The sequence below is a fragment of the Globicephala melas genome, chromosome 18 (assembly GCF_963455315.2).
Source record: "Globicephala melas chromosome 18, mGloMel1.2, whole genome shotgun sequence".
NCBI classification, from domain to species: Eukaryota; Metazoa; Chordata; class Mammalia; order Artiodactyla; family Delphinidae; genus Globicephala; species Globicephala melas.
This window is the reverse complement of record NC_083331.1, coordinates 465780-489745: the sequence shown is the minus strand read 5'-3', so window position 1 is coordinate 489745 and position 23966 is coordinate 465780. Positions and strand designations below refer to the sequence as shown.

The following is a 23966-nucleotide window of genomic DNA, read 5'->3' as shown; positions in this document are numbered from 1 at the left end:
TGGAAGATTTTTAATTATGGTTTCAATTTCATTACTTGTGATAGGTCTGTTTATATTTTCTAATTCTTCCTGGTTCAGTCTTGGAAAATTGTAGCTTTCCAAGAATTTGTCCATTTCTTTGTGATTGTCCATTTTATTGGCATATAGTTGTTTGTAGTAGTCTCCTATAATCCTTTGTTTTCCTGCAGTATCAGTTGTGATTTCTCCTTTTTCATTTCTAATTTTATTGATTTGTGTCCTCTCCCTTTTTTTCTTGATGCGTCTCACTAAGGGTTTATCAATTTTGTTTATCTTCTCAAAGAAACAGCTTTTAGTTTTATTGATCTTTGCTATAGTTTTCTTCATTTGTATTTCATTTATTTCTGCTCTGATCTTTATGATTTCTTTCCTTCTACTGACTTTGGGCTTTATTTGTTCTCTTTTCTCTCATTGTTTTAAGTGTAGGGTTAGATTGTTTATTTGAGATTTTTCTTGTTTCTTGAGGTGAGATTGAATTGCTATAAACTTCCCTCTTAGAACTGTTATTGCTGCATCCCATAGGTTTTGGGTCTTCCTGTTTTCATTGTCATTTGTTTCTATGTATTTTTTTATTTCTTCTTTGATTTCTTCAGTGATCTCTTGGTTATTTAGTAGCACAGTATTTAGCCGCCATATATTTGTGTTTTTTGCAGTTTTTTTCCTGTAATTGATGTCCAATCTCATAGCATTGTGGTCAGAAAAGATGCTTGATACAATTTCAATTTTCTTAAATTTTCCAAGGCTTGATTTGTGACCCAACATGTGATCTATCCTGGAGAATGTTCCATGTGCACTTGAGAAGAAAGTGTATTCTACCATTTTTGGGTGGATTGTTCTATAAATATCTATTAGATCTATCTGGTCTATTGTGTCATTTAAAGCTTGTGTTTCCTTATTTATTTTCTGTTTGGATGACACGTCCATTGGTGTAAGTGGGGTGTTGAAGTCCCCTACTCTTATTGTATTACTGTTGATTTCTTCTTTCATGGCTGTTAGCATTTGCCTCATGTTTTAGGGTGCTCCTATGTTAGGTACATAAACATTTATAATTGTTATATTGCCTTCTTGGATTGATCCTTTGATCATTATGTAGTGTCCCTCCTTATCTCTTGTAACAGTCTTTATTTTAAAGTCTATTTTATCTGATATGAGTGTTGCTACTGCAGCTTTCTTTTGATTTCCATTTTCATGGAATATCTTTTTCCATCCCTTCACCTTCAGTCTGTATGTGTTCCTAGGTCTGAAGTGGGTCTCTTGTAGACAGTATATGGGTCTTGTTTTTGTATCAATTCAGCCAGTCTTTGTCTTTTGGTTGGAGCATTTAATCCATTTACATTAAAGGTTATTATCGATATGTATGTTCCTATTACCATTTTCTTAATTGTTTTGGGTTTGTTTTTGTGGGTCTTTTTCTTCTCTTGTGTTTCCCGCTTAGAGAAGTTTCTTTAGCATTTGTTGTAAAGCTGGTTTGGTGGTGCTGAATTCTCTTAGCTCTTGTTTGTCTGAAAAGCTTTTGACTTCTCCATGGAATCTGAATGAGATCCTTGCTGGGTAGAGCAATCTTGGTTGCAGGTTTTTCTCTTTCATCACTTTAAGTATATTCTGCCACTCTCTTCTGGCCTGCAGAGTTTCCACTGAGAAATCAGCTGCTAACCTTCTGGAGATTATTTTGTATGTTATTTTTTGTTTTTCCCTTGCTGCTTTTAATATTTTTTCTTTGAATTTAATCTTTGTTAGTTTGATTAATATGTGTGTTGGTGTGTTGCTCCTAGGGTTTATCCTGTATGGGACTCTCTTTGCTTCCTGGACTTGGGTGACTATTTCCTTTCCCATGTTAGGGAAGTTTTCAACTATAATCTCTTCAAATATTTTCTCAGACCATTTATTTTCCTCTTCTTCTTCTGGGACCCCTATAATTCGAATGTTGGTGCGTTTAGTGTTGTCCCAGAGGTCTCTGAAACTGTCTTCAATTCTTTTCATTCTTTTTTTCTTTATTCTGCTCCTTGGCAGTTATTTCCACCATTCTGTCTTCCTGCTCACTTATTCATTCTTCTGCCTCAGTTATTTTAATATTGATTCCTTCTAGAGTATTTTTTTTAATTTATTTATTTTATTTATCTATTTTTGGCTGCATTTGGTCTTCGTTGATGTGCACGGGCTTCCTCTAGTTGTGGCAAGTGGGGGTTACTCTTCATTGTGGTGCACGGGCTTCTCATTGAAGTGGCGTCTCTTGTTGTGGAGCACGGGCTCTAGGCACACGGGTTTCAGTAGTTGTGGCACGCGGGCTCAGTAGTTGTGGCTCGCGAGCTCTAGAGTGCAGGCTCAATAGTTGTGGCGCATGGGCTTAGTTGCTCCACGGCATGTGGGATCTTCCCGGACCAGGGCTTGAACCCATGTCCCCTGCATTGGCAGGCAGATTCTTAACCACTGTGCCACCAGGGAAGCCCTAGAGTAATTTTAATTTCAGTTACTGTGTTGTTCATCTCTGTTTGTTTGTTCTTTAGTTCTTCTAGATCTTTGTTAAACATTTCTTGTATTTTCTCAATCTGTGCCTCCATTCTATTTCCGAGATTCTGGATCGTCTTTACTATCATTACTCTGAATTCTTTTTCAGGTAGATTGCCTATTTCCTCTTCATTTATTTGGCCTTGTAGGTTTTTATCTTGCTCTTTCATCTATGACATATTTTTTTGCCGTCTCTCTTTTTTTTTTTAACGAGTAGGATTGTGTCCCTGTTTCACTGTTTGTTTGGCCTGAGGCTTCCAACACTGGAGTTTGTAGGCTATTGGGGAGAGCTGGGTCTTGGTGCTGAGATGAGGAACTCTGTGAAACCTCACTCCAATGAATATTCCCTGGGGTCTGAGGTTCTCTGTTAGTCCAGTGGTTTGCACTCGGAGGTCCCACCACAGGAGCTTCCCCCCAACCTCGGGCTCGCGAATCAAGATCCCGCAAGCCACGTGGGGTGGCAAAAAAAAAAAAAAAAAGAGAGAGAGAAAAATAACAAAGTAAAAAACCAAAATTAGACTAGGAAACTAACAGATATGTTAGAAAGAATGTAAAAATAAAAATATAGATGAATCAACAACCAGAAGGTACATCAGTACCACAATAGTAAAAAAGAGGAGGAGGGAAAGGAAAAAAAGAAAAAAAAAATGGTGGGGGGAAGGCCTTGGCTGTGGAGGGCGGGGCCTAAGGAAGGGCAAGGTTTGGGCAGTGGGCAGGGCCAATGCTCAGGGCCCACAGGGCTGGAAAAAGCCCTGGGAGCTATGGGGGCTGGGGCTTAGGCTCAAGGAACAGAAGGGGCCCAGGCGTGCCCCCCACCCTGGTCTCAGAGGGCAGGGACCTCACCTGGGAGCCCAGCAGGTTTCCTGGGCTCAAGTGCTCAGCACAGATGCCCTCCTCTCCTCTCCTGCTCCTCTGGTCTGGGGTCTGGGAGTGTCCCTCCTGCCTGCCTCTCCTGATTTCCCTGGCCTCAGGGGCGCTGACCTTGTCTGGCTTCCATTTCTCCTCCACCCTCTGTCTCCCTACGTCCTACCAGTTCACTTGGGGGTTCCTCCCATCTCTTGGGGGTCAGAGTCCCCCACCAGCGGCCGGCAGACACCCTAGTTGTGGGGAGACCTAACTCCACGTCTTCCCACACTGCCATCTTGACTCCACCCCCTAAGTATTTAATTTTGAAGGGTGCTAATGTAAGTGGTATTTTGTTTTTAATTTAAAATTCCACCTGTTCACTGCTGACATATAGGATAGCAAATGACCTTGTATCCTGCAACTTTGCTATAATGACTTTTTTTTCTTTCTTTTTTTTGGCCACATGGCATGTGGGATCTTAGTTCCCTGACCGAGGATCAAACCTGTGTCCCCTGCAGTGGAAGCTCAGAGTCTTAACCACTGGACCACCAGGAAATTCCCCAAAATATTTCTTTTTAATCCGTTGAAATGATTGTATGGTTTTTCTTCTTAAATTGATTCCATTTATTGACTGTGTTAGGCACTTTTCTAGGAGCTCAGGATACACTAATCAACAAAATATAAAAATTCCCACCTCCTTGGCCCCTTGAAGGGCAAAGAGGGGACGCTTCCTGTTTCTTCCCAGCTGAGGGACCATGGCCAGACCCTGGCAGACTACATGGCTCCTGCTGGCCATTCTGGTGACCTGGTACCTCATTTATGGAGCAAGAAAGAAAACCTTTATGAGTGTCCAGTAGTGTCTGCAACAGAAAGTAATGTGACAATCACAGTGTCTTTTGTGACCAACAAGCAGAACAGGGAAATGCCAAGTAGCTTCCATGTGGTTCATGTCCTTTTGCTCCAGAAGCAGCAGACTTCTGATCACATGGAGTCCCCCCTTTACACCGAGATGTGGGGACCACCTGTCAAAAGCTGGAGATACTAACTGTCTTTCAAGAAGGAGAGCTTTACAGCAAATCTAGTGCTACTTTTCAGTGTTTTTTTACTTTGGTTTGGAAAGTACAAAATTCTGAACAAACATTGCAACAGTGACAGCTAGCACTCCTGGAGCCCTCCAGTGGTTACTGTGTTTGAGGGTGTCCTGTAATGAGCAGTAATTCCCAGTAGAGTTTATAAATGTTTGTTGACACATACAGAAATAAAAATGCCTGCCGTCCTACTTTGTAGAGACACAAAGTAGAATAGAGGTGACCCGGGCTGGGGTGGAGGGAACGGTCTGTCATCGCTCAGTAGGGACAGAGTTTCTGTTTGGAACGAAGAAAAAGTTCTGGAGGTGGATTGTGATGATGGTCACACAAGAATATGGAGGTACCTAGTACCCCTGAACTGTGCAGTTAAAAATGATTAAGATAGGGGACTTCCCTGGCGGTCTCAGCGCTTTCACTGCTGAGGGCCTGGGTTCAATCCCTGGTCGGGGAACTAAGATCCTGCAAGCCACATGGCACAGCCAAAAGAGAAACAAACAAACAGAAACATGGATCCCCTTGGTAAAAAAAAAAAAAGAAAGAAAACAGCAATGAGATGCCACTATACACCTGTGAGAACGGCCAAAATCCAGAACACTGAGGAACCCAAATGCCAGCAAACGCTGTTGAGGCTGTGCAGCTACAGGAACCTTCACCCGCGGCCCGTCGGGATGCAAACGGCACACCTGCTGTGCAAGACAGCCCGGCAGTTGTCTTGGTCTTTTCCTGCTGCTGCAACAGAATAAAGTAGACTTATAAACAACACAATTTTTTTTTCTCCCGGTTCTTGAGGCTGAAAGATCCAACATCAAGGTACCAGCAGATATGGTGTTTGGGGGCGGCCCTTCCTGATTCAAAGCCAGAGGTCTTCTCACTGTGTCCTCACAAGGCAGACGGGGTCCCTTCTGTGGGGACAGTGATCCCCTTCGCGTGGGCCCCATCCTCGTGACCTAACGACCTTCCAAAGCCCCACCTTCTAACACCCTCACTTTGGGGTTTACAACTTCAACGTATTCAGTTTCTGATTGCAGTTTCTACAGAGCTAACTACATTTTTTTTTTTTTTTGCGGTACACGGGCCTCTCACTGCCGTGGCCTCTCCCGTTGCGGAGCACAGGCTCCGGACGCACAGGCTCAGCGGCCATGGCTCACGGGCCCAGCCACTCCGCGGCATGTGGGATCTTCCCGGACGGGGGCACGAACCCGTGTCCCCTGCATCGGCAGGCGGACTCTCAACCACTGCGCCACCAGGGAAGCCCAGAGCTAACTACACTTTTATCATAGGACCCAACAAATGCTCTCCTTGGCATTTACCCAAATGAGTTGAAAACTTATGTCCACACAGAAACCTGAACAAAAACATTTATAGCGGCTTTATTCATAGCTGCTAAAGCTGAAAACTTGTCTTTCAGTAGATGAGTGGACAAACTGTAGTACATCCATACTGTGGAATGTTCTCAGTGCTGAAAAGAAATGAGCTATGAAACCGTGAAAAGACATGGAGAAAACCTAAGTGCATATTGCTAAGTGAGAGAAGCTGATCTGAAAAACCACACGCAGTGTGATTCCAACCATGTGACCTCCTGGAAAAGACAAAACTATGGAGACAGTGAAAAGATCAGTGGCTGCCAGGTGGAGCACAGAGGACTTTTAGGGCAGTGAAACTCTTCTGCTTTATTCTAATGGTGGATATGTGTCATTATACAGGCACCAAAACCCACAGAACGTGCAACACCAGGAATGACTCCGAGTGTACACTGTAGACTCTGGGGATGAGAACGTCTCAGTGTAGGTTTACTGGTTGTAATAAAGGTCCCACTTTGTTTCACGGTGTCCATAGTGCAGAAGGCTTGTGGGCTCAGGGAGCACACGGGAAATGTCTGTATTTTCTGCTCAGTTGTGCTGTGAACCTAAAACTGCTCTGAGAAATAAAGTCTATCAACAAACACACACACGGTGGTTCCTCAAAAGCTAAACAGAGAATTACCCTGTGGCCCAGTCATTGGCCTCCCAGGTATGTATCCAGAAGAATTGAAAACAGGGATTTAAAGAGATAGTTGGACACTAAGTTACAATATTATTCACAGAAGGCAGAAACAACCCTAAGGTCCAGGAGTAGTCGATGGATAGACAAAATGTGGTCCATCCACACGATGGAATATTTTTCAGCCACAAAAGGGCAGGCAGTTCTGTACACGTTACAACATGAACCTTGAAAATGTGCTCAGTGAAACAAGCCAGACACAAAAGGACAAGTGTTTCACGAGTCCAGCCACATGGACCACCTAGAATAGTCACGTTCGTCGAGACAGAAAGGAAAATCGTGGTTACCAGGGACGAGGGAAGAGCAAAACTGAGAGTTATTGCTAAGTGGGTGTTGGGTTTCTGTTTGGGATGACGAAGAATTTGGAAAGGGATGGTGGTGATGACTGCACAACATTGTGAATGTAATTAATACCACTGCACTGTACACGTGACATGATGAAAGTGGCAAATCTTAAGTTAAATATATTTTACCACAAATTTCTTAAAAGGGCAAAAGCACCACCTATTTCTCAAATTAGGGAAGATAAAATTCCCGCACAAATAATACTGAGCATCTGTCAAAATTTTACTTGAATCATTAATGTGGATTTATATGAACAGTGATAAAAGGGATGCTGTCATGTGACTGCTAGATTATATGTAAAATCAGTGTTAATACGCTATAGCAAAATAAAACCAGAACCTTCGGGGTTATAGTCTTTACTAGTCAGGAAAAATTTATCACATTGTGTTATCCAGCTCAGGCTGCTGAAACCGAAGACCACAGTCTGGGTGGCTAACACAACAGACATTTATTCGTTCACAGTTTTGGAAGCTGGAAGCCAGAGACCAGGGTACCATCAGGATGGGCGCATGGTGAAGTCTGTCCTCCTGGCTTGCAGTGGCCGCCTTCTCACCGTGTCCACACCAGGCCTCCTTGCTCTCCTGCCCCTTCCTGCTCTCGTGAGGCCATCAGGCCTACCGGGCCGAGGCCCCGCCCAGTGACCTCACCTCACCTTCATTCCCTCCTTAGAGGCCCCACCTCCAAACAGTCACACAGGGGGTCAGGGCTTCAACAGAACTTGGTGGGGGACACAATTCAGTCCATGGCACACATCTTACTAGTTTTTTACAAGTTAACCTTTTTTTTGGGGGGGGGGGGCGAACATGCTACGTGGCTTGCGGGATCTCAATTCCCTGACCAGGGATTGAACCCAGGCCCTCGGCAGTGAAAGCCCAGAGTCCTAATCCCTGGACCACCAGGGAATTCCCAGGTTAATTTTTTTGGGGCTGCTTTGGGTCTTCATTGCTGCACGTGGGCTTTCTCTATTTGCGGCGAGTGGGGGCTGCTCTTCCTTACGGTGCACGGGCTTCTCACTGCGGTGGCTTCTCTTGTTGCGCAGCTCAGGCGCTAGGTGCGCGGGCTTCAGTGGTTGTGGCACGTGGCCCCTCATCATCTGTAAACAGCAATTTGTTATATTGCCGGAAGTAGAAGACACTAAGGCTAGCTCGTTGGAAAGTGCTAGAGCCAGATATTGTTATGTAATCACCTTTTTTTGTTTCCAAATTTGGGAAGATTTTCCTAAACAAAATAGATTATGGACATCTCTCCAGGTTAATTGATAAAGCTCTAATTCATTCTGATAGCTGAACGACTAATCCACAGTGCAAATGTTCTACAAATAATCTATTCCCCAATTATGGACTGACAGGGTTTTCTTCCAACTTTTTAGCACTGCAGGTGATGTGCTTTTATATCTTTGTGTATATATTTCTTGATATTGAAGCTCCAATTCCTATAAGATGGGTCCCAAGCAGGAATATCTAAACCAAGGGAAATAGATATTCTCATTTAAATGCTATGGCCACATCTCTTCATGAAGTTTGACAGTTTTAGGTGTAGTCCTGTACATATTTCTAACCTCGTTACGTCAAAACAACCCTAACAAGGGAGTTCCCTGGCGGTCCAGTGGTTAAGTCTCTGTGCTTCCACCGCCAGGGGCACAGGTTTAATCCCTTGTCGGGGAACTAAGATTCCACATGCCAAATGGCGTGACCTAAAACAAACAAAACCCTAACGAGATTAAAAATGCTGATATCCTGTTGACAGCTGTTGACATCCCATGAAAAGATGACAAGTATATTTCATGCCATGAACTTAATAACAAAGACTGCTCAAGCTCTGAAAATATAACCATATCTCTTTTGGTTTAGAGAAAATGTTAGTATTTTTCTGTTTTTTTTTTTTTTTTTTTAAAAAGCTCACACAGAACAACTAGGATGAAGAAAACAAGAATCCTCGGACGATATCTACAACCAAATTAGATGGTACAGCAACCCCAAGATCTCCAAAACACGAGCAGACAGCAGCGAGCCACCTAACGCTGCAAGAGGCAAATGGTATCAGCATGTGTGCCAGAGGGAGCAAGAGGAAGAAACAGCCCCAGAGAAAAGCAAAATCCCCAAAGACCAGTCGGTATTCCCAGGAAGGCCTGTGAGCCAACTTGAGAGCAGAATCTGAAACACCAGCGTTTTGTACCACGTGTTGTCAGTAAGATACAAAGGTGCTGAAAGAGACTGCCCCGCCAAACTCTCAAAACTAACCAGCCTAGTCTCTCTTCCTAGGAGTGTTAAAGATTTAAGCAGCTCAGGATCTAAGGAGGAAAATGAAAAAGAGAGTCCAGATAAAACAGGGTGGATTGCGAGGCAGTCCTTTTAGTCTCAGGTCAGCGGCCTTTCATTATTTAACTTTTCATAGAGGCAACAGAAGATGGCGCCATAGAGCTGTAACGTCAGGAAAACAAATTACACCTCCCACCTTAAAGTTTGGGAAACTACTATAATGTAAGAATAAATAACTGAAACAGATCCATGCTGAATCTTACATAAGATTAATATTTTTTAAAAATAGAGAGTAAGAAACCAGATAAGTTCCCTAAAGAAAATAAAAGGAAGACATGCTTACAAAACAGACAGAAACAATGGCCTAGTGTTTCAAAACTAGTTAAAAGACATTAAAAATTATAAAGAATTGAAAAAACAATGTAAATAAGAACCAGAGAAAATCAGGGATGAAGTAACATAATTCAGAAAAGAAACATTTCAGGACCTTCTCTCGTGGTGCAGTGGTTAAGAATCTGCCTGCCAATGCAGGGGATACAGGTTTGAGCCCTGGTCCGGGAAGATCCCACATGCCATGGAGCAGCTATATATATATATATATATATATATAATTCAAGAAAATTTTGTACCAAAATTTAAAAATTGAAAGGACAACACTCTGCATCTGGGAAAACTGACCCTGAGTGACATACATGGAAACATATTTTTTAAATTGTTAGACTTTTTAAAAAAGAAATGAAAAAGGAAATAGTCTCTGGGTTCCAAAGTACAAGTAATGAAAGAAAACTGATTGTCACCAGACATTCTGTTTTTTTTTTTTTTAATTATTCATTTATTTATTTTTGGCTGCATTGGGTCCTCGTTGCTGTGCGCGGGCTTTCTCTAGTTGCGGCGAGTGGGGGCTACTCTTCGTAGCGGTGCACGGGCTTCTCATTGTGGTGGCTTCTCTTGTTGCAGAGCACGGTCTCCAGGCACGCGAGCTTCAGTAGTTGTGGCATGTGGGCTCAGTAGCTGTGGCTCGCAGGCTCTAGATCTCAGGCTCAGTAGTTGTGGTGCACGGGCTTAGTTGCTCCGTGGCATGTGGGATCTTCCCGGACCAGGGCTTGAACCCGTGTCCCCTGCATTGGCAGGCAGATTCTTAACCACTGCGCACCAGGGAAACCCCAAACACGTTTTTGAAAACTACTGTCAGTAATTATGTTGGTGTTAGTGTTGTTATTGTTATTCTAAGTCTCTTTTATGCATATTATGGGCTACAGCATAAGAGGAGTTTCTAATTATATCACTCCTAATGTCCTTGAGAATGAATATTTTCAGTGTGAAAAAAGAAGGCACAGATCCACAATAGAATAGGTTAAGTGAACACCTTTAGTCCTAAATTTGAATTGACAGTATTGGTATGAACTCAAGAAGTGTTTCCTCTTTGCAGGGGAGGGAGTATAGATGGAGACAGATTTCCCAGCTTTGTCTATTGAAGCGCAAGGACTGGATGACTGATTCCAGGTCTTGGGTGGGAAATGTACACCGTGAGCCTGGAGTGTCTTGTCACCCGAGGTAGTGAGGACCATAGTCGTGTTATGTTTAAAGTACTTGAAAGCTAAATTGAAGAGGCTCCCACTTGACAAAGATAAGGCAATCTGAGCAGTAAATAAAATAATTTCCATAGACTGAAACACATCAGATATGTTTAAAACCATGAGCCCTTTATGATATTTCTTGTAAAAAAAATTGGTCACCTTTGATAGATATGAGGGCCTATTAGTTGTTGAATTGTAAGAGTTCGTCATATTTTCTGGATACTAGACCTTATTAGATATATGATTTGCAAATATTTTCTTGCATTCTATAGGTTGTCTTTTCACTTTCTTGACAATTGCCTTTGATACACAAGTTTTTAAAATTTTTTGTGTGTGTGTGGTACGCGGGCCTCTCACTGCTGTGGCCTCTCCCTTTGCAGAGCACAGTCTCTGGACGCGCAGGCTCAGCGGCCATGGCTCACGGGCCCAGCCGCTCCACGGCATGTGGGATCTTCCCGGACCGGGGCACGAACCCGTGTCCCCTGCATCGGCAGGCGGACTCTCAACCACTGCGCCACCAGGGAAGCCCAAGTTTTTTTTAATTTTGATGAGGTTCAAGTTATTTAATCTTTCATTGCTCAGGTTTTGGTCATGAAGATCTACCAAGGTCATGAAGATTTACCCTATGTTTTCTACTGAAAGTTTTATAGTTTTAGCTCTTTTATTTAGGTCATTAATCCATTTTGAGTTAATGTGTTTTTTGAGTTAATTTTTGTATATAAACCACTTGTAAAAATGTACACATTTCATTGTTTCCCATATAGACATCCAGTAGTCCAAGAATCACTTGTTGAAGAAACTATTCTTTTCCCAAATTGCCAGAGAAATTAGCAAGAAAAAGCAAAAAACAAGGCATGGATGTACCTTGAGGACATTATGCTAGGTGAAGTAAGCCAGTTACAAAAAGTCAAATACTGTATAATTCCACTTATATGTCAAAAATCATAAAGACAGAAAGTAAATGGTGGTTACCAGGAGCTGGGGGAGGGGAGAATGGACAGATGGTATTTAATGGGGGGCAGAGTTTCAGTTTTACAAGGTGAAATACGGGGCTGGATGGTGGTGGTTTCATAACAATATAAATGTACTTAATACCATTGAACTGTACACTTAAAAATGGTAAATTATGGGAATTCCCTGGCTGTCAACTGGTTAGGACTCCACACTTTCACTGCTGAGGGCGAGGCCAAAAAAATAAAAAGCTAAATTTTATGTCATGTGTATTTTACCACATAAAAAATTTTTTTAAGAAAGTTGTTTTTTTTGCGGTACGCGTTTCTCCCGCTGTTGTGGCCTCTCCCGTTGCGGAGCACAGGCTCCGGACGCGCAGGCTCAGCGGCTATGGCTCACGGGCCCAGCCGCTCCGCGGCACGTGGGACCTTCCGGGACCGGGGCACGAACCCGTGTTCCCTGCATTGGCAGGCGGACTCCCAACCACTGCGCCACCAGGGAATCCCCTTAAGAAAGTTTTTATATGTCTGTTAAGAGATCCAAAAGGAAAAATTAGGGATAAGAAGGGTGAGGCAATATTTTTTTAAATAGTTGAGAATTTTCCAGTATTAAAGAAAGATATGAATTTCCAGAATGAAAAAGCATACTTAGTTCTGCACAAGATAATTAAAAGAAGTCCTCACAGCAAAAATCATAGTAAAGTGACAGAATATCTAAGACACAAAAATTTCCAAAAGAGAAATTAAAGTGTTTATACAAAAAAGTCAAATTATAATAATTATAAACTTCTCATTAGGTACAATACATATCTGAATATGATGCAATAGTATTTTTAATGTGCTGAGGAAAGATAATGGTCGACTTAGACCTCTATATCTACTTAAATGACGCCTCAAGAGTGAGAGCAGGGGCTTCCCTGGTGGCGCAGTGGTTGAGAATCTGCCTGCCAATGCAGGGGACACGGGTTCGAGCCCTGGTCTGGGAAGATCTCACATGCCGCGGAGCAACTAGGCCCGTAAGCCACAACTACTGAGCCTGCGCGTCTGGAGCCTGTGCTCCGCAACAAGAGAGGCCGCGACAGTGAGAGGTCCGCGCACTGCGATGAAGAATGGCCCCCGCTCGCCGCAACTAGAGAAAGCCCTCGCACAGAAACGAAGACCCAACACAGCCAAAAATAAATAAATAAATAAATGTTTTTAAAAAATTAAAAAAAAAGAGTGAGAGCAAACACACACTTCCCATGACAGAGGCTGTGCGGTTTCCCCATTGCCCCTCGCTGAAAGAACGAATACATGCGATATTTCAACAAGCAGGAATATTAAACAAGAACCAAAAAGTGGCATTCAGGAAGCATGGTAGAGAAAGAACATGTGCATAAAAGAAAAAAAAAAGGAGAAGAAAAAAGAAAGAAAGCATATGTGTATATATGCTGGAAAATATAATCATGCACTGCATGAATTAAAAGTGTGATAAGAATCATGTCTAATTGGAGGAGAGTTAAATTAAGGCAACCCCTGTGGCAAGAGGTGTAGGCCATGGCCTGGCGGTCAGCCTCCGTGGCTGAGGAGGCCACCAGGCAGCGGTGACAGCAGTGACAGCGGGCGGGCCAGGATGACGTCACCCAGGTTGGTTAGGACTGATGGCCTCTCATCTCCAAATTTACCCTTTTGCCTCCCAGGTGAAATGGGTTGGGGTCCTTTGGTGTTTTTTCTCCTCCAGCCGGCACGACGCCGAGGCGGTCGGCAGGGGGCGCGGGAGAGCGCACTGCAGGAAGGAAAGAACTCGCACCGGCTGGATGTTTGACCTCCAGGCCCCGCGCTGTACGCGAGGCCGCCTGCAGCCCGGGGGTGAGTAGATTTCCAGAAAGTTCTGCTGGTGCCGCCCTAACGAGCATTCTCCGACACTCTGAGAGTTATGGTCACACCACACCCTACAGACCCTGCTGGTGAGGGGTCTTCCTGGGGGCTCTGCTTAGCCTTGAAGGTAGCAGCCGCTCCTCACGCTGTCACTCTGGTCTCGTCCCTCCTCGCCAGCCAGTTGCTGTCACCCCGCCTCCTGTTCTAGGAGTGAGTCACACCTCGAGGGCCAGGAGCTCTTCAGACCGTCCTCACTTCCCGTGCTTCCCAGACCCCCTCAGGTGTGGTGGCTCGTGACTGACTCACAGGAAGTTATTATAGTCACGGTGTGTTACAGAGAAAGGAGACAGGTGAAATCCACCCAGGGCGAAGTACGGGGGTCCAAAGGCAGATCTCCGGTTGTTCTCCCCATGTGGGAACATGGGGGCATTGCCTCCCCGCCCCCGGGTGTGATAGCCAACCAGGCATCTCACCACACTCCTGGTGTCTGTTTTTATTAGCCATCAATCACACTCTGCCCCTGTGGGCAGAATTAACTTCTAGTCTCCAGCCCTTTCTGGTGGCTGGGCTGATCCTCTGTCTCCACTTCCTCCTGAGCTTGGAACGGATGTGGCACAGCCAAAGCCCCCATCCTAAATCACACTCTCAGACTGTCTGGTGGCCAAAGCTCCAGGCAGACAAAGACTCCCCTTACTTCGTAGACCAAGAGATCAACGCCCAAGAGCTGAGGGTAAAGGCCAGACCTCCGTTCACTACACACCTGTTACAGTTTATAAATTTTTATAATACTTTATTAGTTGGAATATTTATAGAGAGAATCTTTGTATTAGTAATTTCCTAATTCTGAGATAGTTTCTACAGAAAAAAAATCAATTATTTCTCTTTAGTTACCAGTTTTCAAGATGATGAATTATTTTACAATTATCCTTCTAAGGGATTATTTTATTAGGATGTGATTAACTCAGGGATTAAAACATACATGATGGTTTTAATCCTCTGTAGTTATCATTTATTGATGGTCATAATGTGTCACCCTGGTCATTTCAGCTTTGCTCCTAAGCCCTTTCGCTATGATCTGAGTCAACCTTCATGTTTCCTTGCTCTCTGTTATGACAAGATGTTCCAGGATCATCTGATACATTTCCTGCCCCACACCTGATGCAGTCATTTCTCCAGGGAGCCTGAGGGTTTTTTGGGGGGGTTTTAGTGTGTGTGGTGGTGTTTTTTTTTGCGGTATGCAGGCCTCTCACTGTTGTGACCTCTCCCGCTGCGGAGCTCCGGACGCTCAGGCTCAGCGGCTCCGGACGCGCAGGCTCAGCAGCCACGGCTCACGGGCCCAGCCGCTCCGCGGCATGTGGGATCTTCCCGGACCGGGGCACGAACCCACGTCCCCTGCATTGGCAGGCGGACTCTCAACCATTGCACCACCAGGGAAGCCCCGAGCCTGGGCTTTTTAGTGGAAAACGATTTTAGTGTGACTCGAGCCTCACCAGCGGCACATGGCAGAGGTGATGGATATTACCCTCTTAATTATTATTATATAAGGACCCCTCTTAGCAGACTGCAGAGATATTCTCTTTGCTGGCTCAGTGAAATGAGCGCTTATTTGGGGGGAACCTACACGCCCAGGACTCGTGGGCCACCTCCAGGATTTCCAGACAGCTTCTAGCTGACAGCCAGCAAAAAGCTGGGGCCCTCAGTCAGACAGCCTTTGGAAAATGAATGCTGTAAATGCCTGAATGACCTTGGAAGTGGGGTCTTCCCCAGTCACGCCTACAGGTGAGAATGCAGCCTCCCCGGCCCCCGATCCCTAACTGTAGCCTCGTGAGACCCCGAAGCAGAGGACTCAGCTAAGTCCTACCTGGGTTTCCAACCCAAAGACACGGGGGAATAATCACTGCGTTCTTTTTAATTAAAAAATATATAATTTCATAGTTTTGGATAACAGAAGTCCAAAATCAGTTTACCGGGCCAAACGCGAGGTGTTGGCGGGGCTGCATTCCCTCTGCAGGTTCAGGCCCAAACCCATTCCTTACCACTTCCAGCTTCTGGCGGGCACCGCGCACCTTCACTTGGAGCCACTGCATTCCAACGTTTACCTCCATGGTCACGTTGCTTTCTTCTCTCTGTGTGTCAGATCTTACACGGATCCCTCGTATAAGGATATATGTGACTGCACTTAGGGCCCTCACTGATTCTCCGATAATCTGCCTAACTCAAGACCCTTAATTCAATTACATTTGCAAACCTTTGCCGTATAAAGAAACAGTTACAGACTGCAGGGATTAGAAACTGATATCTTTGGGAGACATTATTCAGTCTACTACAGTTAGTGAGACCCATTTAAAGTTGGCTCATGTGTACTTTTTTTTTTTTTTTTTTTTTGCGATACGCGGGCCTCTCACTGTTGTGGCCTCTCCCGTTGCGGAGCACAGGCTCCGGACGCGCAGGCTCAGCGGCCATGGCTCACGGACCCAGCCGCTCCGCGGCATGTGGGATCCTCCCGGACCGGGGCACGAACCCGCGTCCCCTGCAACGGCAGGCGGACTCTCAACCACTGCGCCACCAGGGAAGCCCGGCTCATGTGTACTTTTTAAAAACTTTTTATTCAAGTTTTTTTTTTTTAATTACACAGTATTCAGGTTGTCTGTCTCTCCATGTGTGAGTTTTGGCAGGTTGTGTCTTTCAAGGAATTGGTCTATTTCAAGTAGGTTATGCCCAAATTTAATTGGTTTCTGCTCTAATTCTTGTTTTCTGCTTACTTTTTATTTAATGTGCTTTTCTTTTTCTAGTTTCCTTAGATGGAAACTTCTTTGACTAATTGTAGATCTTTCTTCCTTTCCAGCATATGCGTTCAGTGCTATAAATTTCACTCTAAGTACTACGTTCACTGTATCCCACAAATTTTGGTAAGTTGTATTTCCATTTTCATTTAGTTCAAAATACTTTAGTTTCTTTTGGGATTTCTTCTTTGACTCATGTTATCCAAAAGTGTGTTGTTTAGTCCCCGTTTGTTTGGGGATTTTTCCAGTTATCTTTCTGTTATTTAATTCTAGGTTAATTACACTGTGGTCTAAGATCAGACACTGTAGAATTTCTATTCTTTTAAATTTAAGGTGTGTTCAATGACCCAGAAAGTGATCTACCCATATGAGCTTGGGAAGAATGTACACGTTAAGAGCTGTAAGTCTTCTTGGAAAATCGACTTATTAATGCCCTTCTTTACCCCTTTTTTTTTTTCCCAATATTTATTTATTTGGCTGCGCCTGGTCTTAGTTGCGGCCCTCGGGATCTTAGTTGTGGCATGTGTGTTCTAGTCCCTGACTAGGGATTGAACCCGGCCCCCACTGGGAGCATGGAGTCTTTTTTTTTTTTCACATCTTTATTGGAGTATAATTGCTTTACAATGGTGTGCTAGTTTCTGCTTTATAACAAAGTGAATCAGCTATACACACACATATATCCTCATATCTCCTCCCTCTTGCGTCTCCCTCCCACCCTCCCTATCCCACCCCTCTATGTGGTCACAAAGCACAGAGCTGATCTCCCTGTGCTATGCGGCTTCTTCCCACTAGCTATTTTACATTTGGTAGTGTATATATGTCCATGCCCCTCTCTTGCTTCGTCCTAGCTTACCCTTCCCAAGTTCATTCTCTACGTCTGGAAGCACGGAGTCTTAACCACTGGACCATCAGGGAAGTCCCTACCCCTGTCTTTTGCCTTTTGGTATGCCTTATATGTCTCGATTGCCAGACATAATATGCTGGGTGAAAGGAACTGCTGTGATTAGGCCCTTTGTAATGAGGTGGGGAGAGAGGGGAAGCCATCCAAAGCCCTATGACTGGGTCTTGGTCTTAAGGAGCCTGTGAACTGGGGACTGTGAACTTCACAAGCGTTTTCTGTTGTTTTATTTCTTCACATTTCCCGGGAGAGGATGGTCAGGGTGGGCTGGAGTTGGATATTTGCCTTCTCTCAGGTGAGAGGCCAGAGGGGGCTGAAGCTGGGTGTTTCCCTTCCCCCAGGTCAGGTTAGGCTCTGGTTACATAGTTTCTCCTGAGGGCAGGTTGTTAAAAAGAACGGTGTGCTCTGGCTTCAAAACAGTTCCCTTTCCCTGCCCACTGCAGGAAGCAAGAAGGGATTTTTCCTGATATTTACTGTAAGAACCTGGTCAAGCTCCTGGATGTAAAACTCACAGAACTGTGCCCACCCCCTTCCCCGACTGGGTCCTCTTCAGCTTTTTAACTCTCAAAATTATCCACACTGAGGGACTTCCCTGGTGGTCCAGTGGTTAAGAAGCTGCCTTCCAACACAGGGGACACAGGTTCTTTCGGGGAACTAAGATCCCACATGTTGCCAGGCAACTAAGCCCGCGTGCCACAACTAGAGAGTCCACGCAGCCAAAAATAAAAATAAATAAATATTAAAAAAAAATTATCCACACTGAGCCTCCAGCCACTCTTCAGGTTTTCCGACCATAGCACTGGTTCCCATGGGCAGTTCCACTCCCGGTCTTGCTCCGGCCAACCAGGGCTCCCTGTGTTGGACGGTCTGTTCCTCCAGTCCTGAGGGATGTGGTTTGCCTTGTGTCCTCAACTCACTTATGGATCCTGGTAGAGTTGTCGATTTTTCGGTCTATTTAGCTTTTCATTTGTTTTTAGGACAAAGTGGCAACTTCCAAGTGCCTTAGATGTGGAATCAGAAATTGAACCCTGACATTCTTCCTTGTAGTTTTGATTTACTGTGCTCTAGTGATTACTGATATTGAGCATCCTGTCATGTGCTATTGGCAACTTGTATATCTTCTTTGGAGAAATGTCTATTTATGTCCTTTGCCAGTTTATAATTGGGCTGTTTTTTGCTACTGAGTTTCAGGAGTTCTCTATATATTCTGGATATTAATCCCTCACAGATACATGATTTGCAAATATTTTCTCTCTTTCTGTGAGTTGCCTTTTTACTCTGTTGATAGTGTCTTTTGATGCCCCCCAAATTTAATTTTCATGAAGTCCAGTTTGCTTTATCTTTTGTTACCTGTGTTTTTGGTGTAATATCCAAGAAATGATTGCCAAATCAATATTGTGAAGCTTTTACACAATGTTGTTTTCTAAGAGTTTTAGCTCTTACATTTAGGTTTTGATCCATTTTGAGCTAATTTTCTATGTGTTGTTGGGTAATGGTCTAGCTTCATTTTTCTGCATGTGAATATCTGGTTTTCCCAGCACCATTTATTGTAAACACTCTTCTTTTGTCATTGAATGGTCTTGGCACCCTTGTCAAAAATCATTGACAATGTATGACTGAGTTTATTTCTGGATTCTGTTGCATTGTTCTATATGTCTAACTTTGTGCCAGTGTCACACTGTTTTCTGTTTGTTTTTTTAATTGAAGTATGTTGATTTACAATGTTTTGTTAATTACTCTGTACAGTAAGGTGATTCAGTTATACATATGTTTTTTTAAATATTCTTTTCCATTATGGTTTATCACAGGATATTGAATATAGTTCTCTGTGCTATACAGTAGGACCTTTTTGTTTATCCATTCTATATATAAAAGCTTACATCTGTTAACACCAACCTCCCACTCTATCCCTCCCTCAACCCCCTCCCCCTTGGCAACCACCAGTCTGTTCTCTATGTCTGTGATTCTATTTCTCCTTCATAGATAGGTTCATTTGTGTCATTTCTAAAAATATTTTTATTTATTTTTGGCTGCGTCGGGTCTTAGTTGCAGCATGTGGGATCTTCGTTGAGGCATGCAATATCTTTCATTGCTGCACGCAGGCTTTCTCTAGTTGCAGAGAGCGGGGGTTACTCTTCATTGCGGTGCACGGGCTTCTCATTGCGGTGGTTTCTCTTGCTGCAGAGCACAGGCTCTAGGCATGCGGGTCTCAGTAGTTGTGGCTCTCGGGCTCTAGAGCACAGGCTCAGTAGTTGTGGCGCACGGGCTTAGTTGCTCCGTGGCATGTGGGATCTTTCGGGACCAGGGCTCGAACCCGTGTCCCCTGCATTGGCAGGTGGGTTCTTAACCACTGCGCCACCAGGGAAGTCTGGTTACTGAACTTTTATAGTAAGTTTTGAAGTCAGGAAGTGTCAGTCATCCAGCTTTCTTCTTTTCCAAGATTGTTTTGACACTTTGGAGTCCCTTGAGACTCCATATGAATTTCAGAATGGATTTTTCTATTTCTGTAAAAATGTCACTGAGATTTTGATAAAGATTGCATTAAATCTACAGATTGCTTTGGGTAACACTGACATCTTAACAATATTAAGTCTTCCAATCCGTGACCATAGGATGTCTATTTATTTATGTCTTTTTAAATTTACTTCAGCAATGTTTTGTAGTTTTCATTGTATGAGTCTTTCATCTACTTGATTATGTTCGTTAGGTATTTTATTCTTTTTGATTCTACTGTAAATGGAATTATTTTGTTGTTGTTGTTGTTGTTGTTTTGGCTGCACCGTGCCACTTGCGGGATCTTAGTTCCCCGACCCAGGATTGAACCCAGGCGACCACAGTGAAAGCGTCAAGTTCTAACCACTGGACTGCCAGGGAATTCCCTGGAATTGTTTTCTTAATATCCTTTACAGGTTGTTCACTGTTAGTGTACAGAAATGCAACTGATTTTTGGGGTTTGAGTTCGTATTCTGTTACTGTGCTGAATTCATTTATTAGTTTTTTAAAAAATTATTTAATTTATTTTTGGCTGCATTGGGTCTTAGTTGCGGCACGTGGGATCTTTGTTGAGGCATGCAGCATCTTTTGTTGCCGCATGCAGGCTCTTCATTGTGGGGCGCGGGCTTCTCTCTAGTTGTGGCCTGCAGGCTCCAAGGCACATGTAGTTTGTGGCACACAGGCTCTCTAGTTGAGGTGCACAAGCTCAGTAGTTGTGGCATGCAGGCGTAGTTGCCCCTCGGTATGTGGGATCTTAGTTCCCTGACCAGGGATGGAACCCGCGATCCGTGCATTGTAAGGTGGATCCTTTACCACTGGACCACCAGGCAAGTCCCCATTTGTTAGTTCTAAAAGGTTTTTTTCTGGAGTCTTTAGGGTTTTGTGTATGTAAGATTATATGATCTGCAAAGAGAGATCATTTTACTTCTTCCTTTTCAATTTGGATATCTTTCCTTTCTTTTTCTTACCTAATTGCTCTGGTTAGAACTTCCAGTACTATGTTTAATAGTAGTGGTGAAAGTGGCATGCTTGCCTTGTTCCCGTTCCTAGAGGAAAAGCTTTCAGTCCTTTACCATTGAGAATGATGTTAGCTGAGGTTTTTCATACATGACTTTTATTCTGTGGTGGTAGTTTCCTTCTCTTCCTAGTTAGTTGAGTGGTTTTATCATGAAGGGTGTTTCTGCATTTTCTGAATCAAGATGGTCTTGACGGTACAGTAAGTACCACAGGACTTAGATTACACGGGACTCTCATCAATCCATTAACAGTGCTTTTGTCTTCGTTGATCTGTGTCTGTCACTCAGTAAACCCGTGCCTTTACCAGTCTCCAGAAGAAATAATCAAAGGGGGCTCAATCTGTTTTTAAAAAAGAAGGAAAATCATGTTAGCCGTGTTTCCAGAAATCATGGTCATACGGTGTTTCACCAACTTCTATTAAAACCAACAGTGTCGGCTGCAGTCCCACCGACTGCCGCCAGGGCCGCCTCCCCGCTCACCTCCTACGTGACACCTCGGGACCCGCACAGCCCGTGATGTGCGCCCGGGACATAGGTGGTAGACGACGAACAAAAGCAGAGACCCGCCGCCCAGGTGGCTCCTTGGTCGGAGCTCGCCCGACCCGGCCCAGCCCGGTCCGCACCTGCGCTCCCTCCCGCCGCGGAGCCGGCCCGGGGCCTCGTCCGCCTGGGGGCCGACGAGGGCAGAGGCTCGGGGGCCGGCCCAGCCCTTCCGACAGGCGGGCGCCCCGCTCGTGGACCCGCAGCCGCCTCCATCTTGGCTGGCGGAGGCGGGAGCGGCATCCGGGCCGGGCCCCGTAGCGCCGGCCGGGGCCAGGTGTGGAGCCGGCAGAGGGCGCTGTCCTCGCGTCCGGGCGGCGGGACCCAGCCCGGGCCGGGACGAGTCGGAGTTGCCCCGAGTTCCGCCCGCGGCCCCGACAAGATGGAGGACGTCGTCTCCTCCCGCAGCCATGACGGGAGCGAGGGACGCCTCCCCACCAGGCTGAGGCGAGGGAGAGCGCTTCCAGCCTTCGGAGCGCGCGGGCACCCCCGCCGCCGGCCTCTCGGCCCCCGGCTCCCGCCCGCGTCACCGCAGCCCCTGCCCGCTCGGCCCTCACGGGGCTCCCAGACACTGGACAGGGAGAGGGTGGGGGACATCGAGGCCGCGGCGATCCTCGGGCGGCGTCCCTCGCAGACGCTGCGGGGGCAGACGCTGCGGGGGCAGGCGGCCCGGCTCAGGCCCTCGGGCCGCCTGGGGCCAAGCCGAGGCAGGTGCAGCGGGCACGCCCGTCTGCGACCCGACTCTCACGGGTCGGGCCGGGGTGGAGCCGGGAAGGAGGAGGTGGGGGCGGAATAGAGGTGCGGGGGTGTGGCCTGCGCCTGATGGACGGGGCGTCGGACCACCCCCTCGAGGGGGGGTCCTGGAGGCAGGTGGGCGCAGCCAATGGGCGGGCCCGAGCCGCCCGGCCCGCCCTCCCCTGGCCCCAATGAGGGCGTGGGGGGCGGGGCCTTCCGGGCCGCGCCGCGACGCCGCAGTCGCAGCGTCCGCCTCCTCACCAGCGCTAAAGCCGGGACTGGACGGAGCGGAGTTGCGTTTGTTGCCCAAGGCGCGGGGTCTGGGGGCGGGGAGGTTCGTTCCGCGAAGCCGCAGCCAGAACCGGGTGAGGCTTGTCTCCGCCTAGGCTCCAGCCCAGAACCGCCGACAGTGGGGTTGGCCGGGAGCGGCGCAGCCTCCGGAGGCGGAGGCGGAGGCGCCGGGAGGCGGAGATGGGTGAGGGCGGCCCCCGGAGCCTCCCACTGACGCGGGACAAGCGCCCCGCGGCGCGGCCGCCGTTGCCGCTAGCGCGTCGGCGTCTCGGGCTGCCGGCGGCTCCGCTGATGTCCCAGGCGCCTTGGCGGGCGGCCCGCGGGCTGCGGGGGTGCTGGCGCGGCCGCGAGGGCCGGGTGAGGCGGCCGCCGGCGGGTGGGGTCGCTCGGGGCCGCCCGGGGCGGGGGCCGGCGGCGGGGGGGAGGGGCGCCTCCGTGGGTGCTCGGGGCAGCGCTCGCACCGTCCTGGCGGCGGCGACGGCGCGAGGTCCCCAAGTTTGGCGGCGAGGGCGCGGAACCCCCGCGCCGGTACCCTCCTCTGCCGCCGGGGCCGCGGCGCGCCGCGTCTTCTCGTCACAGTTTATCTGGGCGAGTTTCTAATGGCGGACGCGGAGCGGGCAGGTCTCGGGCTCCGGGCCAGTGCGGGGGTTTCCGCCCCGCGGCGACGCGAGTTGCCCGCGAGTGGGTCCGGGCGCGACGGGGACGGCGGAGGGTGGGCAGCATCGGGGGCTAGGATTCCCCGCTGGCGTCCAGATTGCGCTCGCCCTCCACCTCCCTCCTGTTGTTCATAGGGACCGTGTAGTCTCTTGTGGTCGTGGCGGGGCCTTGCTGTTTGTACCTGGCGTCTCGGCGGCATTGCGTTGGGGGAGGGGGGAGAGCGCGGAGACGCCTTGACCTCTTGTCCCTTTGCTCCGTCTCGCTGGTGGTTACGAGCCGGTGCTGCGTCCAGGTTGGCTAGCACTAAATCATTTGTCATTCTTCGTTCTAGGACCAGGAATCGCCTTCAGGCCAGTCTGGTGGACGTTTGTCTGAAGCTGAGGAGGACCGCGCCGCCACTGTGAGTAGTTGTCCCCGCGTTTCTGTCCAGTACCGTGAGCGCCGCGCCAGGGTGCGCCTCTGTGGCGCTTGCCTTTCTTTCTCTTACCTTCAGCGGGTTTCTGGGGCGGGCCCTGTCGCCAGAGCCAGGCCAGGCTGAACCCTGGGAACGCACTGGGAGCGGGCGCTGACATTTTACACCGCTTGTATTCTCTAGGGTTCTAAAACAAGAGTTAAAGGTAGCTCCGTTTTTAATGTTTTCTGGTTAGCTTTGGGGTTTTTTTGGCCTTCTTATGGATAGAAATAATTTTTTTCTTCGCTGGATTAAGAAAAATTACTTAATGTACTGTTGTTAGGTCGACGGAGGCGATACTTCTGTGTGAGTTTGTCGTCTCTTTGAGGAAGATTTATTTGTGTTTACGCACCCTGGCAGCTCTCTAGCCAGGGTCAAGTCAGGAGATAGTCTTTAAAAAAAAAAAAGAGGAGATAATCTAGTTCTCACCCTAGCCGTGATTCTGAGACTGACCACGGAATTGGTAGTGACAGCCTCCATTATGAAGTTAATGTGTTGTTTCCTTGTTACTAAGAAGTAACCTATGTGCTGTTCACTTTGGTGCAATAAAATGCCCAGTGCTCTGTCAGCTGTTCAGTTAATGGCTTTAACACCAATCCTTGCCTGAATCAATAATTT

General features: G+C 46.6%; 1 protein-coding gene across 11 annotated transcripts in view; it reads left to right on the top strand.

Annotated features, from left to right (window-relative positions):
• The window catches only part of ZMYM5 (zinc finger MYM-type containing 5), a 90220-nt gene that overhangs the window by 35859 nt on the left and 30395 nt on the right, over positions 1–23966 (top strand). For 5 of the 11 annotated variants that reach the window (XM_030882756.3, XM_060288014.2, XM_060288012.2 and 2 more), the window contains 3 exons: positions 13348–13475; positions 16330–16393; positions 23229–23297. In XM_030882756.3, coding sequence (XP_030738616.2) covers positions 13348–13475; positions 16330–16393; positions 23229–23297 — 261 coding nt within the window. Of the gene's footprint in view, positions 1–8749; positions 9043–13306; positions 13476–16329; positions 16394–22195; positions 22425–22462; positions 22598–23228; positions 23298–23966 lie in introns of those variants that run through there. The other 6 variants (XM_060288016.1, XM_030882757.2, XM_060288017.2 and 3 more) reach the window with 4 other exon arrangements.